The following is a 20,439-nucleotide window of genomic DNA, read 5'->3' as shown; positions in this document are numbered from 1 at the left end:
TTTGTCCTCCCTTCCCCTTTATAAAAAATGTTTTTTTTTTCATCTATATCCATTTTTTATATTTTGGAATTAATAGATTTTAATTGATATATAATTGTTTTAATGTGATGATTATTTTTATTTGACATTTATTTTTAAATTCTAATCAAATAATAAGTAATAGTTATTGATACAATAAATTTCATTACAAAATATTTTTTAATTTATTATAAACAAATTATCTTAGTTCATTAAATATAAAATTTAATTTAACGATTTTTGTAATAGAATAATTTTTAATTAAATAATTTAAAATACAATTTGATGTAAAATTTCTTGTAAAGCCATCTTCAAGTCAACACGAAATTTGATGTAAATTTTACACCAAATTTTACATAAAAGTTGGTGGTTTTTTTAGTTAGAGATGCCCTTCAGATTGACATTAATTAAAAATACTGTTTAGTATATCAGTGTGGATTCTGTAGAGTCAACTATCTCCAGTGAGAGCTTTGTGACATGTTTCGTTTACAAAATCACTTTTATATATATATATGGAGAAGAGAGGAGGAGAGGGGGGGGGGGGGGGGGGGGCAGCAACATCTATCAATGCTTTTCGGTTGTATATGTAATACAGGTTGTACATTTTATTTGTACAAGTAGCACTGTCCAAATAAAAATTCAATCATGTTATTAGTATAGGGAATTTTTACAAAAATTTTTGATAAAAAACACATAGCGTGATATTATTGAAAGATGGAGAGAGAAAAAAAGGTCAATCATGCGTTGTTACATTAATGTCGGTATGAATTTTTTCAATATTTTCTTATACTTGTATTCTTGGCAACTAGTCAAATGATAATATTTGATCTGGAAGGATATCACTGGAATCTTAAATCGCATGGTGTTAAACCTAATTGAAAAAAAAAAAAAAATTTTTAATTTGTACTCCAGATATACAACATATTTTATAAAAAAAAAAAAAACTTTTTTGGAATGGAAATAATCATTAAAAGTCGGTTTACTAAAAGTAGAAATGCTGGCTATAAAAGAATGAATAGATAACACAACATGGTCACCACACTCCAACACACTCCTCCTCTCTTCTACCTCCAAAATCTCTCTCTCTCTCGCCATGGATCCCTACAAGGTACTCGTTTACATTCGATTCCTGTTTTCTTTTTTTCCTATTTGAAAGTTTTGATTTTGATGATCTGACTCCAAATTATTTGTATTAATAGAGAGTCCGACTATGTGGGTAAGCGGTTCGATTTGGACGATTTTTAACATATTTTAAAATCAACTCAAATCTATTTAAAATGATTTTAAACGGTTTGAGAAAAGCTCAAATCTAAATCGACGATTTCAATTTGATTTTAAACTGCTATTTTGCTATTTCCTTCTGATTCTCTTTACTGTCACTGTTATTGATCCATAATATTTTAAATAAAACAAAACATAGATATCACATAGAAATCTAAATACAAACAAAACTCTAAGTTGCAATAAATCCTCACGATCCATGCAAAATAAAAGCTAAATCTGTACAAAATAAGTGTTCAATTCATTTTTTGCAAAATAAAAGATAATAATCTATTGAATAATGTTATTTAATACCAGTAATGTTTAACATAAGATTAGATGGTAATATTAGTGACATCAAATTACATATTCAATTAAATACAAGAAACTTTGGCATATTTTAGATACATTAATACCTAAATTAGAGTATTGATGCTAGATAATATTATTTTTTAAGAATATATTTACTATCCATGCAACTTAAAAAAGAAGGGTTAAAATGCAGATAGGAAAATAGGCTGACTGAAACAAGTTCATCCAAGAAAACAACCCAAAAATTCCAGCACTCTTCTTCAAGAATCTTGCACGAATGAACTTTGACAACAATGGGGGAAACAACCATTAGGGCTCAGTATCACTATCTCCATAAAGAAGGAATTCTCAACGACCTGACCCAAATCTTCAATCTCCAACCCGAATCAGTAACTCTTGGATCACAAAGAACACAAGATCATCGATCCACAAAGGATATATTAAATAATTCACAAAGGAGCTGCTTTTTGTTTTTTTATGTACATTTTCAAATTTAAAAAAAAAAAAAAAAATCAGGTGGTCACCGATAAAAAGTTGATCATATTTTGTGATTTATAATTTAATTAATTAGGTCACAATCAAAATGACGTATTGGTCCCGTTTGATTTTTATTTTTATCAAAATATAATTTTTTTCTATTCTTTTTAATCATATATATTCTTCATTAAAATAATATTATATGTAAATAATTTTTTTTAATTTTTCATCTACACATTCTCCACAATCTATTATTCTAAAATTCATTTTTTCCTATGGGTGTCAAACACCCTCACAATTTATGATTATGATCACGTACTAGTCAGAAATCACACGAAATCATGATCACAAAACACAATTTTAAGATCCGAAATATGTATTTTAGTTACTAAATAATATATTTAATATATCACAAATTATCTAAAGTCATGACATAATTTGTGGGTAATCGCAAATTACACAATAAATAAATCATAAATTATATATTAATCATAATTATCCAATTAATTGGTCACAAGCACTATTCTCTCACCCCACATCTTCTCTTCCATTTCTTCACCTGCTTTTTCTCCTATACACCACCATCAAACGGCTGTCGTGCGGTAGCCACTGATTTTCTTCTTACCAAACCTCAAACTCCCTCACCCCAGTGCCACTTTCGGCCAACATATAAAGACAGAAAAATGGTCGTCGTTTCAGTTCCAACTTCCTCCTTGAAATCCACGACCACCACCTTACCATCCCACCTTTGCACCACCACCCCGCGTAGATTTGTTCACCGCACAACCACCACGTAGATCTGTACATCCACCGGTTAATCATCACCGTACGACTACAACACAAACAACATTGTTCCACACATCCACTGCACCACCATCACGCAAATCTACAACCCACCACTACACAAACAACAGCGCATTATACATCCACCGCATCACTACCATCGCATCCATCAAATGATCCAAGTTCGTAACGTTCTTCGGCATTGGTCTGACGGGTGAAGTCAAGTGGACAATGTTGTGTTTTGCTGCGACAGCGATAAAGACGATGGATGTTTCTGTCGTGATGGTTGATTGAAAATGGGTTAGCGTAGGTTTTCGAAGTGGGTAAGTGAGGAATAGGATAGCGACAGTACACCTGATTTTTGAAAAGAAATTCTTGACATCAGATTATTGAAATGAAAAAATTTAAAGAGTGGGGGTTGGTATAATTATTCCTAATCTCAATTGGTCAATTAAATCAAATGATGGACCTGGATTTATTCCAATTTAGTGCTATTTGAGCAACTTTTCATTAAAAGTGTTAAAACGTCAAAAATAGCACTTTCAATCTTGTTTGAGCTGGGCTAATGAACTAACCTTTGTGAAATATTTGGGCCACTTTATTTTCTTCAATTAAGTTCCAAAATTATTTGAAGTTTGACTCGATTTAAATCATCGGCCCATAGAAAATCATTTGGCACAAAATTCAACATTGACAAATGGGTTTCGGGTATTGCGTAACAGTTTATGGGCCCAAAAAATAAATAAATCAATTTAGGCTATTTGGATTGTGGCTAGCTGGTTAGTTGGACTAAAATTTCGTTTTATTTTTTCTTAGTTGGGTTATATCTAATTTTTATTTTTTAATTAAGTTATAACTCATTTTAAGGATAAAACAGTAATTTAAGAGTGTATCCTGGGTCTATTTTGGATTAGTTTCCACCAAAAGTTAAAAATTTCAATTTTTAATTTTTTAAGAGGTCCGATTTAGTTTCAAACCGCAATAAAAGTATTAAAACCGAAACCATACATACTGTTTTCAAACGGTTCGATTTGGTTCAAACCGTTTGATGATTTTTGCATACGACCCTAAGTCTGATCCTATAGTACGAATTTTTTGTTTGTTGCAATAGAATTATTTGTTTACGATTTTTTTGTAAATAATTCGTTTTTCTAAATGTTTTTGATGATACAGTACCGTCCATCTAGTGCTTTCGATTCACCTTTTATGACCACAAATTCTGGAACTCCAATTTATAACAATGACTCCTCTTTGACAGTTGGAAGTAGAGGTAAATAAATTCTCTATCTTTCCTTTTTTTGGTTCAATTTATGTATTTAATTTTGTGATTACATTAAAGTTTTGTTAGTCAATACTGGAGTCGCTTTACCCAAGTGACGATTTCTTTTTTCTGTTGCATGGAAGATAGTACTCCTTCAGAATGATAATTCTTTGATCATATATGCAACATTCTCAGGCTTTACTGTCTGTTTACCTTTTCCTCGGAAAACTAACAAGATTTGTTTATATTTGAAGTTACATTTGAAGATCAAAATTTGATTTTGGCTTGAGACTGAGACCAATAACGTGAAATTGTCTTTTGGCAGGCCCGGTTCTTCTTGAAGATTACCATCTCGTGGAGAAGCTTGCTAATTTCGATCGTGAGAGAATCCCAGAACGTGTTGTCCATGCCAGAGGTGCCAGTGCCAAGGGGTTTTTTGAGGTTACTCATGATATATCTCATCTTACCTGCGCTGATTTTCTTCGATCCCCTGGAGTTCAGACACCTGTCATCGTTCGATTCTCCACGGTCATCCATGAGCGTGGAAGCCCTGAAACCATCAGGGACCCCAGAGGCTTTGCCACTAAATTTTACACCAGAGAGGTCAAGATCTTTTGCTAATTGTTTTGTTGCTGAAACTTTATCTCATTTCTGATGACAGTAGCTAGATTTTATCTTGGGCGTTGGATTATGTACTTCTGATATCAGTTAAACATAGGCTTAGTGTTTTTGACACTTTGTGTTGATAACGACAGCTTCTTCTTGTGGATACAGGGAAACTTTGATCTGGTGGGGAACAACTTCCCTGTCTTTTTTGTTCGCGATGCGATGAAATTCCCAGATGCGATTCATGCTTTCAAACCCAATCCAAAATCCCACATTCAGGAAAACTGGAGAATCCTTGACTTCTTCTCTCACCATCCAGAGAGCTTGAACACTTTCACTTTCTTCTATGATGATCTGGGTATTCCACAGGATTATAGACACATGGAAGGCTCTAGCGTCAGCGCCTATACTCTAATCAACAAGGCTGGGAAAGTACATTACGTGATGTTCCACTGGAAGCCAACTTGTGGTGTCAAGTGTTTGACGGACGAAGAGGCTATTAAAATTGGAGGAGCCAATCACAGCCATGCCACCCAGGATCTCTACGATTCAATTGCTGCTGGTAACTATCCAGAGTGGAAACTTTTTATTCAGACGATAGATCCTGATCATGAAGATAGATTCGATTTTGATCCACTTGATCTGACCAAGACCTGGCCAGAGGACATTGTGCCCCTGCAGCCAGTGGGTCGCTTGGTATTAAATAAGAACATCGATAACTTCTTTGCGGAGAATGAGCAGCTTGCATTTGACCCTGGTAATATGGTCCCTGGGATTTACTATTCTGATGACAAGATGCTCCAGACTCGTACATTCGCTTATGCTGATACTCACAGGCACCGTCTAGGGCCAAACTATAAGCAGCTCCCAGTTAATGCTCCAAAGTGCGCACATCACAATAACCACTATGACGGTTTCATGAATTTCATGCACAGGGACGACGAGGTACACTGACGATTTTTCTGTTCTATACTGTTTATATTTGAGATCACTTACATTCAATTTCTTGGTTCCTAATGAATATCCTTGGGAGCTGCTAAAAATGCTCCCAGATTTATATATTCTTTTGTTTTTGATAGCATTTTTAGGAAAAAATATTGGGGATGTGAACCTTTTTTGTCATTGAGTTCTTTTCATGAGATTTGTATCTTGATAAATGGATAGGGTAGTCTAAACTGGTATGTGTTATTCTTTGTTGTTATCATCATATGTTTTAATCAGACGTTCTAACTGGTTTTCAGGTCGATTATTTCCCGTCAAGATACGATCCTTGTCGTAATGCTGAGAGGTACCCCATTCCCTCTGCGATCTTAACAGGGAGGCGTGAAAGGGTATGTATTTATTGTGTTCTTGATTTTGTTGCTTGTTTCATTTTATGATAATTCTTAAATTTGTTGAAACTTCGGGTTTGCTTGGTGCTTACAACTAGTTTTTCAAGAAGGGTATTGGTTTGACGCCGATACATCCCTCCCTTCTACTTTTTCTTATCTCATTTAGGTTGTCTAGTTTCTGATGAAAGAAAAATGTATTTATTGTTAGAATCCCAAGCCTTTAGGATTAAATTCCTGATATGGCCCAAAAAGTGATCTCCAGATACATTGATCGAACTGGTAGCATTAGAGTGAAGCCGACTAGCGGGAGAATTTTCGTGTGAATTGAATGGTATTTTTGTTAATTATTTCAGCGCATCATTGAGAAGGAGAATAACTTTAAGGAACCAGGAGAGAGATACCGTTCGTGGGATCCAGCCAGGTAACTGATTTTTGGTCATTCAACAGTTTATAAAATGCTTATTATGCAAGTTGATTTATTTGTTTGATCTTGTTTCTCTTTCAGACAAGAGAGATTCATCCGAAAATGGGTAGATGCTTTATCCGATCCCCGGGTCACTCATGAGATCCGTAGCATCTGGATTTCATACTGTTCTCAGGTCTAATACCCTTATCTTTCTCTCGTGTTTGGCACGGAGGGTTGGTAGGACTGATCAATATTAAATAAGAAAGAGAAGTCAAAATCTTATTCATTATATTGTTCAGTTCTCTTTAGTATTATGTGCCGAACATTTCTTTATATTTGTACTCTAGTTTTGAAGGTTAATTCGTGTACTTAGGTTTCGATTTTTATGCTGCAGGCTGACAGGTCCCTTGGTCAGAAGCTCGCCTCTCGTCTCAATGTAAGGCCAACAATGTAAACGCAATGAGAGTACACGAAATCTTCCAGTTGCTGTGAGCGGAGTACTGTGTTGTTGTATTAATGTAAGCAGAAACTTGTGTGTGTCCTTAGCCACAATAATGCCTTGAATGTAATAAATGACAATTGTGCGTGCAAGTATTGCAGTCGCCAGTAGTCTTCTCTCCACCGAGTCGTCTTTGTATATTATTGCTTTGAAGATTACAATCAGCTGATAAGTGGTTGTTTATGCAATGGAATTTGGCTTTTCATTTCTATTGTTGTTTAGCAGCTAATATCAAAATCTTCGAGCTCTATCGTCTAGTTCAAAGGTTGTCTAAAGGGATTTTGCCTTCTAGATGACCTGATGGTTGGCGCCTCAGTTGCTTGAGCTTGGAAGTGTGGTTCAGTTTTTTGGACGACACTACAAAGACAAATGCTAACTTCTCCATCTTTAGATATGTCGGCTCGCCATAATGAAGTGATTTGGGAAGTAAGAGATTTGGTCTCGATTTGCTTCCAAACTGTCGATTCGGTGCTTAATCAAATTATTATGTTATGGATGCTAAGAACTCCTCAAAGCACCACGTCGATTGAATGAGACAAAAATTATGTTCAACTTTGTGTTAAAAAAAGAAAAAAAAAAGGAAAATGTTTCATTGTGCCAACGAAAATCTAACTCAGATTTTGCAACAGATAAGTGCAATTGAAAGAGGTTTTGGCTTATAAAGTAGTAGTTAATTTTCGCGAATTGTTGAGGTTGGAATGATCTCTGCCAAGCCAGTCGTGTCCACCGGAAATCCTTCAAATTATTGTTAGAAACCTCCATACCGTAGCCGATTACAACCGATTCAGAGCCGTCTAATCAAGCTGGCATGCGGCTACTCCCCTAACTACCCACTACATACCCGTGAATACCCCTTGACTCAGGGAGGGAGCCAAGAAAAGGCGTTGAGGTGAGCTGAAATATAAAAAAAAAAAAAATCAATGAACTCACGCCACGGGAGATGCACCATGCCACAATAAATATAGTTTGAAAGGCTAAGCTCATGAAATAAGTCAGATACTCAAATAAGTATAAACATATTAATCCTTTAAATATCTTACTATATCTTCATATGTTTTTTGTCAAACAAAAAATTGACATTTCCCTAGAAAATATAAAATGTGCAATAGCATGATAGACATGAACAAATGACGTATACCCACCAATAAAAAATTAAGAATATCCTATTTGCACCGTTATGAGATTCAAAGCTTAAATAGAAAAAGTCATCTTAGCTATTAAAGGTTTTTAGTCAAAACACACCATTCTGAAAATAATATGAGCATTAGTATTCTATATCGACACATTTTAATTCCATGAAGTGGGGAAAACTGACCGAGAATATCGAGAGTTCAAAGAAATTGGATTTATTTCACTTTAATACTTCAATGATATACTTTTAATAATATTAATTTATAAATATATAAATTTTAAAGAAATATTATTTTCACCAATAAAATTAAATGTAGAGCAAGTTAACCATTTTCGATAATAACATCTATTTCATGGTCAATAATTATTTTTTAACTTATAAGTATAATTAATTTTGGATTTTATTTCATTAGTCTACTGCAGCAAAAATAAGGTTGTGCTTTTCCTTAGTATTATATTTTGAAAGAAGTTCTATTATTTTGAGCAAGAGATTTGGAAGTGGTCTAATTCTAAAATTTGGTCCATTTAAGAAATTAGGCTGGAAGGCAAATATTAGAGAAAGCGGATAGTGGGATAATCCTAAATTTGACCCAAAATATGACCTATTAAGAAAAAAGTTACAAATCGAAATAGGATCTGAGCCAAGGCTGTACGGGGCTGAAGCTCAGTGCATCTTCCCTCCCCCCTATCTGTCCCTGCCCCGACTCATGTTCCCTCAAAATGAGCCTTTTCGATCAACGATGTGGCTTCCTCAATGCTCTTAGTAATAAATTTCACCTCCTCACGCTACCAGAAGCCTCCTAAGGACGTTGCTGCCTCAACTCCACCACACGGCTAGCTCTCATCGATGAATTCTCTTCAATTTTCCTGTCATTAATCTCCTAACTCAAACCAAAATGAATCTTCCATCGCTTTTAACTATCCTAGTTATCTTAAATTTCAATCATAGAGTGGACGGAGGATACAAGCTTTGTATCCTAACGGTGAAGTCTTTAATTTGGCCGTATAGAGAATGCTGGACCGTTTTATTGGAAAAAATTCATTTTCTCTCACGAATCATCCATGACTCGTATTTTAGCAATTCTTGCCCTTTTGCAATACGCAAGATACAGAGACTCATTATATGTTGTGAATGAATCAAGGTCAATCTTTTTTTGTGATGTTAAGGATGCTGATTTGCCTAAAGTTTCATTTATTAGCAGTAGATAGGGATGGTTTTTAGTATTTCGCAGATGCAGTGGATGAATTGTTGTTGATGGCATGGTCTATAAGGCTTTACCCTCATATGCAATGTTTACAACATCAGATTTAGCAAAGGGTACAAGAAAGTTAAGTTTAGCGTATGGAGGTTGCAACACCAGATTAGCAAAGGGCAGCTTATAAGTCTCCAATAGTTTAAGACGAGCCACCAGCAGGATTCATATTCTTTGATTCACCAAACAGATTTGGCTTCATGAGATACTTATTCCTCACCCCCCACAATTGTTGAGCACAACTATAAGATTTCGTCCATTTGAGGACAGCTTATAAGTACCTAATAGTTTGAGAGAGTCATTCACGAGATGTTTGTTCCTCGTTGTGCAAGATGTTTATTCCCCACTTCCCCAGTCAAATTCATTAGCTTTGTGAGATGCTTATCCCTTGTTTTTCACTATCATTGAGTATAGCATTTCGAAGCTAGCTTATAACTCTTTGATAATTCGAGACGAGCCACCAGCTTAATATTGTTTACTCACTCTTCGAGATGCACATCACGCAAGATGTTTATTCCTTGTTCTGCAAGATGACTCGCCACACGAGGTGGTTATACTTATGCCACCAATCCGTGATTCTCAATATCTTCGAGTATAACTTAGACACCTCGTCCTTTAGAGGCTAGCTTATAAGACTTTGATAGTCCGAGACGCACCTTCATGCAAAACACAGCTACATTTATTTTCAGAGTTCATCATGCCTCTACATCAACTGCAACCCAATCAAAAGTACCTCGCCAGCCAGTATTCTCTTCATTGCACCGACTTAGTCGTGCCTATATCCTCCTAAGTACATCATCTTAGTCGAGCATGTATTCTTTTAAGTGTACCTACTTAATCGAGCTTGTATTTTCCTAAGCGTACTCACTTAGTCGAGCTTATATTCTCCTAAGGGCATCGGTTTAGTTGGGCTACTATTCATTATGCCTTCCATAGATGAACCATCCACCATAGAGGAAACCCTTAGCAAGGCGCATCAGCCTCTTGTAAGAATGTCCACTTCAAATAGCAAGGTGAACGGCACCTCTGATTCCTCTAAAAATGATGCCTTATATGAATGAACTGTCCATTATGGAGGAAACCCTTGATGAGGTGCGTAACATCCTCACATGTGGTCATCTCTGATTCCTTCAAAAATAGTGCCTTCTATGGATGAACTATCCACCATGAAAAAAGCCCTTGAAGAGGCATGTCAGCCTCTTGTGAGGATGTCCACTTCAAACTACAAGATGTGTGACACCTTCATAGAGGGTCACCTTTGATTCCCTCGAAGATGATGTATTCCATGGATGAACCATCCACCATGGAAGAAGTCCTTAACATTAATGTACCAATTTCATACAAGGATTTTATATTTAGTTCAGAGCCTCGCCTTTGCGTTAGCTTTATTACAGCTGCTTATATTCAGAGTTCGCATTTGCATTAGTTTTATCACAACTTCTTTTATTCAGAGTATGGCCTTTGCACTCACTTTATCACAAGCCGCTTATATATAGAGTCTCACATTCGCATTGATTTTATCATAGTTGCATATATTCAAAGCCATGCCATTGCATTAGTTTCATCGCAACTGCTCATATTTAGAGCCTCGTCTCTACCCAAAAATCCATTTATTATGTGAACTCGGAAGATTATTATGATACTATTATCTTACTAGAAATACATTATTACTGCTAGAATATACATTATATTATTTCTGCCAAATATGCAAGCCACATCAACGTTAGCATGCCTGGCACTATTGATTACAGCTAGTACATATGCCATATTATCCACATCACAATTTTATTATCTCAAGCATGTAATTTGCTTCACTATAGTAATATTGTTACACTAAGTTGTGCAAACATATGATCTACTAAGATACATAATAGACTCTTTGCATATTATATCTCGTAGAAATTTGATCGTCATTTTACTTTATTTGGGGGAGCGAATGGACCCCAATTTATTTTGAATATTTGCAGTGGAGATATTATATTGCATTACACGTTGATTTAGTCCATACTACAAAGAAGATGCTGTCGAAGTTTTGATAATTATATGTGACATCTTTCGAGGTAATCTGTAAATTATCGCTTATTCAAGCTCACACAGATATTATCAATGCAGTGCGTAAATCCTTATTTATTGGAGTGGCATATTTTCTCAAGATAATTCGTAAGGCCTCGCCTATTAGGATTAACGCCAAATATGCAAGCTACATCACTATTAGCACGCCATGACACTATTGATTACAGCTAGTACGTATGACACGTTATCTACATCACCATTTTATTTTCTCCAGATTGTAACTTGCTTTATATAGTAACACTGTTAGACTAAGCTGTTCAAGCATATGATCTACTATGATACATGACAGGCTCTCTGCATATTATATTTCGTAGAAATTTGATCATTGTTCACGAAATAATTCTTTCGATTTAAAACTACCGCAAGTGTACGGTTCGTAACAAGTAATAAAGTGAATTTTTAAGAGTCCGAGTATCGTCCCTCAGAAATTGAGTAGTTTAATTCTATATAATCTAGCCTTAATCGAATCTAATTGAGTGAAAATATGGTCCAAATGCAAAAAGCCCTACTTTCAATTAAAAACCCTAATTTCTATTGAAAACCCTAATTTCTATTGACAACCCTAATTTCTCAATTAAAAACCCTAATTTCGAAATTTCTCTAATTAAACGACTCAAACACTCAAGTAAATGAAATTATGCAAATTCAAAAGCTAATTTATGGAAATTAATCAAACTAAAGTCACTAGGATTACGAATCCCCAATTGAAGTTATAAAAACCCTAATTTCATAAAATCAATGACCCGATGGAAATTTGCCAATTCAATGTTCCTAATTCTATCCAATATATTCTCTCGATATATATTAGACCTATTCTTGCACACCACCAGACTATATCTCTATGGATGATGCAAATATACAAGAATGCATGTGGTTTTGTGAACAATTTAAGAATTGCATAAAGCATAGGGGTATATCTCTATCTCCTATCGGACCCTATGTTAATTTACACCTTATCGAACCTATTCCACTACTCTCAAATGTAAGAAATAAGTCATCAACACTCACACAATCACTGGCGGAAGAAAATTAATGCATGTAAACCAATCAAATTATCCTAACGAGTCTTTATATTAAATTCATGAAATATGGAATTAAAATGACAAACAATGGTTCATTGATCACCTAGTAATTGAAAACTTAGCCTAGAATATTCATAATTACAGGAAAAAAACGAAATTAATAAATATAAAGAATAGCACCTGTATGAAAATTCCTTGAAATCTTGAATAAAACCTTGAAAACCCGCTTGAATTCTTGTGAAATCGGCTTCAAGTTCGTGTTCTTTGCCTCCAAAAGTTGTATTTTTCTTCTCCCTGGACGTTCTACCCTATTTCTGATGAATTTTGGCTTTTATATCATGTCCTCACGGAACCCCGAAGGAGTTTCAATTAAAAATGGAAGTTCAGAATTTTCGTCGGATTTTTAATCCATGCGGCCGCATGGTGTTAACCCATGTGACCGCATGGTTCAAGTTATATGCCCCAATAAAATTCCTGCTAGTTCATGTCCGGCCGCATGGTATTGTTACATGCGGCCGTAAGGTTGTAACTTTACATCCTTGCTATTTTGGTCCCTGAACTCCGTTTTCTCTTTTCTTGATCTCTTTTCTTTCTTTCCTTTATTCCATTATCAAATATTGGCTCCTAATTGATGTTTGGGTCAATCAATTCCTTGATCACTTGTTCGGCTCATCTTTTGATTAATTGCAATTTAGTCTTTCATCCTTCACTTTTCTTCAATTCAGTCCAATGCTACTTCTTTGTTCATCCGATCTTCTTGTATCGTCCTCAATCTCATACTTGGTATATTTTCATTCTAGTTCTGCACTTTAGCTCAACTTTCCAATATTTGCACCTTTGGTCCCCGAACTATCGCTTTGTTCCGTTTTGGTCCTTTTTCGGCTCTTTTCTTCTGAATTCCATATTTTCCATAGAAACACCTACATTACATGAATTTAACGAGATTAAGTTACAATTCAACTACTTTGTCCATGTTTAAATCATGGTTGTGAGCTAAATAAGTGTGTAAAAATACACTTATCAAATCCCCCAAACTTAAACTATTGTTTGTCCTCAAACAATGTAGTGACTTAATGCCAAACAAACATGGCTTAATAGCTTGCCGTGTCTTAGGATTGGACTTAGTAATAATAATAGAAACAATATCAAGAGTGCGAGAATTGAATTAACATTTACTCATCAAATCCAATACTCAACGTGTGTGTGTGAACTCATGCCAACATATCAAGTTTATGATTAGTTTATTCCTGACCCATAGTGGTCAAATTTATCCTTACGTCACTCGAAAGATACACAATCCCCAAATGTATTCTTTTCACACAATTTCTCCGACGTGTATTCTAAGGTTAGGAATTTAAACAATTCTAATTCTTACCCTCTCTTAGTTTGAATAGATTTTACCATTACAAGTTCACATATCAACAAGTAGAGACTCTCCTTATTTTGATTGCTTCAACCTTTGGGATTAAACTAAGCTACTTGCCTCGCATTGAGGTTATAGTTCTATCAACCAAATGTCGAACGAGGGCTTTTATTTATTTTTTATTTTTTTGTCATCTTCTCATTTGCTTTCTATATAACCCATGTAACGAACTTTAGGCGATGACTCCCAAACCAGTTGGCTTTAGGGCACCAGGTTTTAAACCCTTGTAGTCTTATTCACTCGAGTTATAAAGGCTCGATAAGATGACTTTTTATCAATTCTCCTTTTTCTTGCTTTCTATATGACCCTTGTAACGAGCTTTAGGCTGATGACTCCCAAACCAGTTGGTATTAGGGCATCAGGTTTTAAACCCTTACAGACTTACTTGCTCGAGTCATAAAAGCTTTTTGAGAGAAGTGATAATTTTCCACTTTTTACTTTATGCCCCTTCTTTGTTTTCCTAGACATTTGACTTCCAAAACCATCCTCACTTGAAGCTTTCACCTATTTCTCACCTTCTGGATTTAAACAATCCACACATTATAATTTCATGCACGGAGCCCCCACTTATCTCCATGTTCCCCTACAATGGCTCAATCATCTCCAAACTAACTTAAAGTGGTATTACAGGTTAGTGTTATAGAGGGTTATTCTAGGTTTCTCCTAATTTATTCTAAAATTCGAATCAATAACTTAACACGTGAAGCATGAGTGGTGTGCAAAAGAATGTCAAGCAATCATCAACAAGTATTAGCAGATTAAATCCTGCACTAAATCCACAGTTTCTAGCTTATACATGTCCAATAATCACATCATAGTCGGCAAGGCTACCAAACCCACACAAGCATGCAAATGTTCATCAAGATTCACTCATCAAGCATGCATCATTCAAAAACTTGTCAAAATTAACGATGAATTGTAAATATGCAGAATAATTACATGCCGAATACTTGTTTGAAATTATGCTACCATCCCCCAAACTTATACAATACATTGTCCTCAATGTAAAATGCAAAGTTAAAATGGCAGAATTTAAAACATGGACACAACTTGGTAATAAGAGATTAACAAAACTCCCCTGATCAATTCGATGGCTGTGGTGTGAAGCTGGGACCCGCAGCATCATCTTCAGGAGGAGGTGGGAGGCGAGATAGGACTTGTCTCAGCAACTCGAACTGCTGTGCTTGCTCGGCCTGAATGGCTTGAAGACTACTTTCCATATTTCCCAAGCGATCCCAAGTTTCATTCACACGCCACTGTATGCCATCTATTCTCCCAGCGTACATGTTGAACCTACCATTCATAGTCTCTACTTCCCTTCTTACGGCTGTAGCTTCATTCAAAGCACCTTTTTGTGTAGTCTCAGGAAGAGTAGAGGTCTCTCTGTACTTTTTTAATAGTGGTGGTCATCGTCTCGAACCTCTGCTGGAGATTTTGTATATCCCTGCTAGTTCCAGTGGCTGTGGCAAATATCTGTCGAAGTAGCTATGAATCCATCTCAACTGGTTGTGGCGAGGCTTGTGGTAAGTGTAAATCTTCAGCAGCTTGTCCTTCTTCCTGCACATTTTATCTTTGAGTGGGAATCGGGACCACATTGTTCAAATTAAGATTGTAGAAGTCATAAATGACGGCTTGGGAGAACATTATCCACTTACCTCGTACTCACGTTTGGTGTAAGTGTTCAGAATCCGGAGTCTCAATTTCACTGTTGAAGTTTGCATAAAATTCGCGGACTATACTTTCATAAACCGGGTGTGGCTTTTCTACAATCTTCTCCCATCCACAGATTTGTATCAGATTTGTCAACTCAAAACCACGAAAATCATCTAACCGGACCTGTCTCTCTGGTATCATGCCCCAATGGCGTATTATGTTCTCATATCGAGCTAATGTTTCTGCATCACGGAGCTAATGTTTCTACATCACGGAATCTTCGCACACCTCCTATTAGCTCTCTGGTGCGGGCTGTGCCGGAGGAGGAACCAACTTTTTCTTTACCTTTTGATGTTCTCTTCAGCGGCATCCTACACAAATAAGGAACAAAGTGTATCAAGTTCTTGAAATAAGAAAACGATAAAGAATATCATTCTCATGCAAGAATCCCCCAAACTTTCTTCAAAATGTGTGCAATATTCAACGCATGGAAGTCAATGTAACATCAATATTGCATTAATGAGAAAAACTCAAAACTATGGCTCTAACATGCACTTTTTGAAAATTCGACCCATGATTAAGTGACCAACTTCAGCCCCAAGCATCACAGAGAAATATTAAAATTTCCCCGGACAAGGTCCAGGCATATGAAAGTACTCATTATGGTCTAGCATATATCCAAATTTCACTACAATCGGATGTTGTTTGGTTAGAAAAATACATGGACGAATTTAGTGACGTGAGTTGACATGGCTTAGCAATTATGTGGTTATGTGCACAAGAATGTGAGGCTAACATTTGCTAATGAAATTCCATGAGATTTCTCGTCTAGTACGCCTCACATTAACAATGTAAATCATCGCACAAATGAAAAGTTCAAAATTTCGAATCATATGTCTCATTGACATTTAATCGAACACGTTGTGTACATTGGGAATTTCCTTCACTTTGTTTTTAATTTACACTTAGGGCTAGTCCACAAATCACAATTCAATCACAATTCAACACTTACCCAATTCGAAAATGGCAATAAAATCAAAGAATAGCTTCAAACTTTGTATAGAAATTAAATTTCTTACCTTTAGACCTTTGTGAAGGGAAGGTGGATAATTATGCTTCACAATTCTTGATAAAAATGCCAATGATGTGAGTAGTGTAGTGTGGTGTCGGGATTTGATAAGTGTGTTGGTGATTTATGTTGTGTGTGAAGGTGGATTTGGGGGGAGGGAGAAGTAATGAATTTTGTGGTTCAACGTCGTTCGTTTTATTTTTTTCGAGATTTAAAAAAAATAAATTAATTTTCAGAATATGTAGAGTCGAGTCAATTTTGAAATTGAAAACCAATTTCGGGGGATTTTTAAATTTCAAAGTGTGTTTGGGGTATAATTGTAAGTTTGCTTTAGTTTTAATAAAAAAAAATAATTGGCTTGGTCCATGCTGTTGCATGGACCCTAACCGAAAATCAAATCCCCCAAACTTCCTACACCATGCGGCCGTATGGTGTCAAAGTGATGGGTTTTAAACCCGTCACTTGCTAAAACAACCCATTTCCCCCCATGGACAAGGGAGAAGTGTGTTCGTGTGGAGGTGTTTATGGAGGGGGGAATGGGTTGTTTTAGCAAGTGACGGGTTTAAAACCCGTCACTTTGACACCATGCGGCCGCATGGACCAAGCCAATTTTTTTTTTAATCTAAAGCAAACTTAAAATTATACCTCAAACACACCTTGAAATTTAAAAATCCCCCGAAATTGGTTTTCAATTTCAAAATTGACTCGACTCTACATATTCCGAAAATTAATTTTTTTTAAATCTTGAAAAATAAAACGAATGACGTTGAACCACGAAATTCATTACTTCACACTCAAACACCCAAAACACTTTCTTTAACTCCGACTCATGCAACTATAAACGTGTAGTGCCTAGACTATCATGCGTGAATGATCGATGACCTAATAAAACATATGAAATGTAAACAAATTCCTAAACAAATGTAATAAAATAAATTGAAGGATACAATGGGTTGCCTCCCACCCAGCGCTAGTTTATAGTTGATAGCTCGACTTTCCTGTATCTTCTTCACGTTGGGTTGTTGAGTTGTACAATGGACTTCTACTTAGGAAAATTACAGCCCCAATAGTGTTTCAGTCTTTGCCCATTGACGATGAAAGTGCCTTTGGTCTCGTGACTCACTTCAATAGCCCCATATTGCATCACCTTAGTTATGGTATAGGGACCCGACCACCTTGTTCTTAGCTTTCCTGGGAAGAGTTTGAGTCTAGAATTGTACAATAACACTTTCTGCCCAACTTCAAACTCTCGCCTCTAAATGTTTAAATCATGTCATCTCTTGGTGCGCTCTTTGATCAACTTTGAGTTTTCGTAAGCTTCCATTCTCATCTCATCCAATTCATTAAGTTGCAGCAGTCGTTTTTCACCAGCAGCCTTGAGATCCATATTCAACTGTTTCATAGCCCAATATGCTCGATGCTCCAACTCCAATGGTAGATGACATGCTTTCCCAAAAACCAGGCGGTATGGAGACATTCCTATTGGTGTCTTAAACACTGTTCTGTATGCCCACAGTGCATCGTCCAACTTCTTAGACCAATATTTTCGGGATAAGTTCACTGTAACTTCCAATATTCTCTTTAACTGCCTGTTCGAAACTTCAACTTGCCCATTGGTTTGTGGATGATATGGAGTTGCTACTTTATGTTTTACCCCATATTTGTTCAACAACTGCTCTAATTGACGATTTATGAAGTGTTTGCCCCCATCACTTATTATTACCCTCGGTGTGCCATATCTTGTAAATATGTACTTCTTCAAGAACTCTATCACCACTTTCTCGTCGTTAGTAGGCAATGCAACAGCTTCCACCCACTTGGAGACATAGTCAACGGCCACCAGGATATATTGATTTGAGTACGATGGGGAAAAAGGTCTCATGAAGTCTATTCCCCATACATCAAATATTTCAACCTCCAAGATGTAATTTAGTGGCATCTCATTTCTTCTTGAGCTATTTTCGGTTCGTTGACTTTTATCGCATCTCTTCACATACTCGAACGTGTCTCTGAATAAAGTAGGCCAATAGAAACCCGACTGTAGCATCTTTGCAGCCGTCTTTGAAGCTCCAAAATGCCCAGCATATGCAGAAGAGTGACAATGTTCTAGAATCTCAGGTACTTCATCTCCAGGAATACATCTTCTGATTATTTGATCTGCGCCTCTTCTGTAGAGAATGGGATCCTCCCAAAAGTAATATTTCAGCTCTGCGAAGAACTTCTTTCTTTGATGGCTAGAATACTCTGGTGGCGGGATGGACTTAGCAAGGTAGTTAACAATATCAGCGTACCATGGGACTATTTCTACTCCAAAAATTTACTCATCTGGAAAGATTTGATTTATGTCTACTGACATCTCAGGTTCATTCCTTCCAATCTTGATAGGTGATCGGCTACCACATTTTCACTGCCCTTCTTATCCTTGATCTCAATATCGAACTCTTACAACAACAAGATCCAATGGATCAATCTCGGCTTAGCATCCTTCTTTGTCATAAGATACTTCAGAGTGGCATGATCTGTGTAGACGATGACCTTAGACCCAACAAGATACGATCTGAACCTGTCGAATGCATAAACCACAGCTAGCAATTCCTTCTCAATCGTCGCATAGTTGATTTGGCCGTCGTTCAAAGTTCTACTTGCATAGTATATCACATGAAAGATTTTATTCTTTCTTTGTCCTAATACCGCACCAACTGCATGATCACTCGCATCGTACATTAGCTCAAAGGGCAAATCCCAATCAGGTGACACAATCACAGGCGCTGTTGTGAGTTTTTCCTTCAAAGTATTGAACGCTATCAAACATTCCTCATCAAACTCAAAAGATACCTCTTTCATTAGCAAGTTGCATAGAGGCTTGGTGATTTTGGAGAAGTCCTTTATAAACCTCCTGTAAAACCCTGCAAGCCTAATGAAACTTCGAACTCCTTTTACTGATGTAGGTGGTGGTAATTTCTCAATAACCTGAATTTTTGCCTTATCCACCTCTATCCCCTTTGCCGATACTCTATGTCCCAAGATTATTCCCTTTTGAACTATGAAATGACATTTCTCCCAATTCAATACTAAGTTCGTTTCTCTGCATCTTTGCAAAACCAAATTTAAGTGATCCAAACACTCATCAAATGAGGTCCCAAAGACAGAGAAGTCATCCATAAAGATTTCAATGAATTTCTCTACCATATCTAAGAAAATTGCCATCATGCATCGCTGAAATGTGGCAGGAGCTTTGCAAAGTCCAAATGGCATTCTTCGGTATGCAAAGATACCATAGGGGCATGTGAAGGTGGTCTTCTCCTGATCATCCGGTGCCACTGGTATCTGATTATAACCCGAATACCCATCCAGAAGGCAGTAGTGGGAAGGGCCTGCCAATCTCTCCAACATCTGATTTATAAACGGAAGAGGGAAATGATCTTTCCTTGTAGCGGTATTTAGTTTGCGGTAATCAATGCAAACTCTCCACCCTGTTACCGTCCTTGTCAGAATTAACTCATTCTTTTCATTCTGAACCACTGTAATTCCTCCTTTCTTGGGCACAACTTGCACTGGACTAGTCCATTTACTATCTGATATCGGGTAGATTATTCCAGCATCCAGAAGTTTGATCACCTCAGCTCTTACTACCTCCTTCATGTTTGGGTTTAGCCTCCTTTGACTTTCAACTGTTGGTTGAAAATTCTCCTCCATGAGAATTTTATGCATACATAAGGAAGGGCTGATCCTTTTGATATCAGCTATGGTCCACCCAATGGCTTGCTTGTTATCTCGAAGCACCCTAAGCAGTTTTTCCTCCTCCACTTCACTAACCATGTTTGAAATTATCACTGGAAGTGTATTGGACTCTCCCAAATAA

At 36.4% G+C, this 20,439-nt stretch overlaps 1 protein-coding gene across 1 annotated transcript; it reads left to right on the top strand.

Moving 5' to 3' along the window:
- The first annotated feature begins 1,027 nt into the window (after positions 1–1,027).
- LOC111371766 (catalase isozyme 3-like) lies at positions 1,028–7,162 on the top strand. Its single transcript, XM_022993913.1, has 8 exons — positions 1,028–1,126; positions 4,024–4,120; positions 4,437–4,714; positions 4,886–5,662; positions 5,959–6,048; positions 6,402–6,469; positions 6,554–6,647; positions 6,849–7,162. The coding sequence occupies exons 1-8, from the start codon at positions 1,112–1,114 to the stop codon at positions 6,906–6,908; spliced, it is 1,479 nt and encodes a 492-aa protein (XP_022849681.1). The 5' UTR covers positions 1,028–1,111; the 3' UTR covers positions 6,909–7,162.
- Positions 7,163–20,439: the final 13,277 nt, after the last annotated feature.

The sequence above is a fragment of the Olea europaea genome, chromosome 22 (genome assembly GCF_002742605.1).
Source record: "Olea europaea var. sylvestris chromosome 22, O_europaea_v1, whole genome shotgun sequence".
Taxonomy (NCBI): Eukaryota; Viridiplantae; Streptophyta; class Magnoliopsida; order Lamiales; family Oleaceae; genus Olea; species Olea europaea.
Note: the sequence above shows the minus strand (reverse complement) of the source record. Positions and strands in the feature narration are given on the sequence as shown.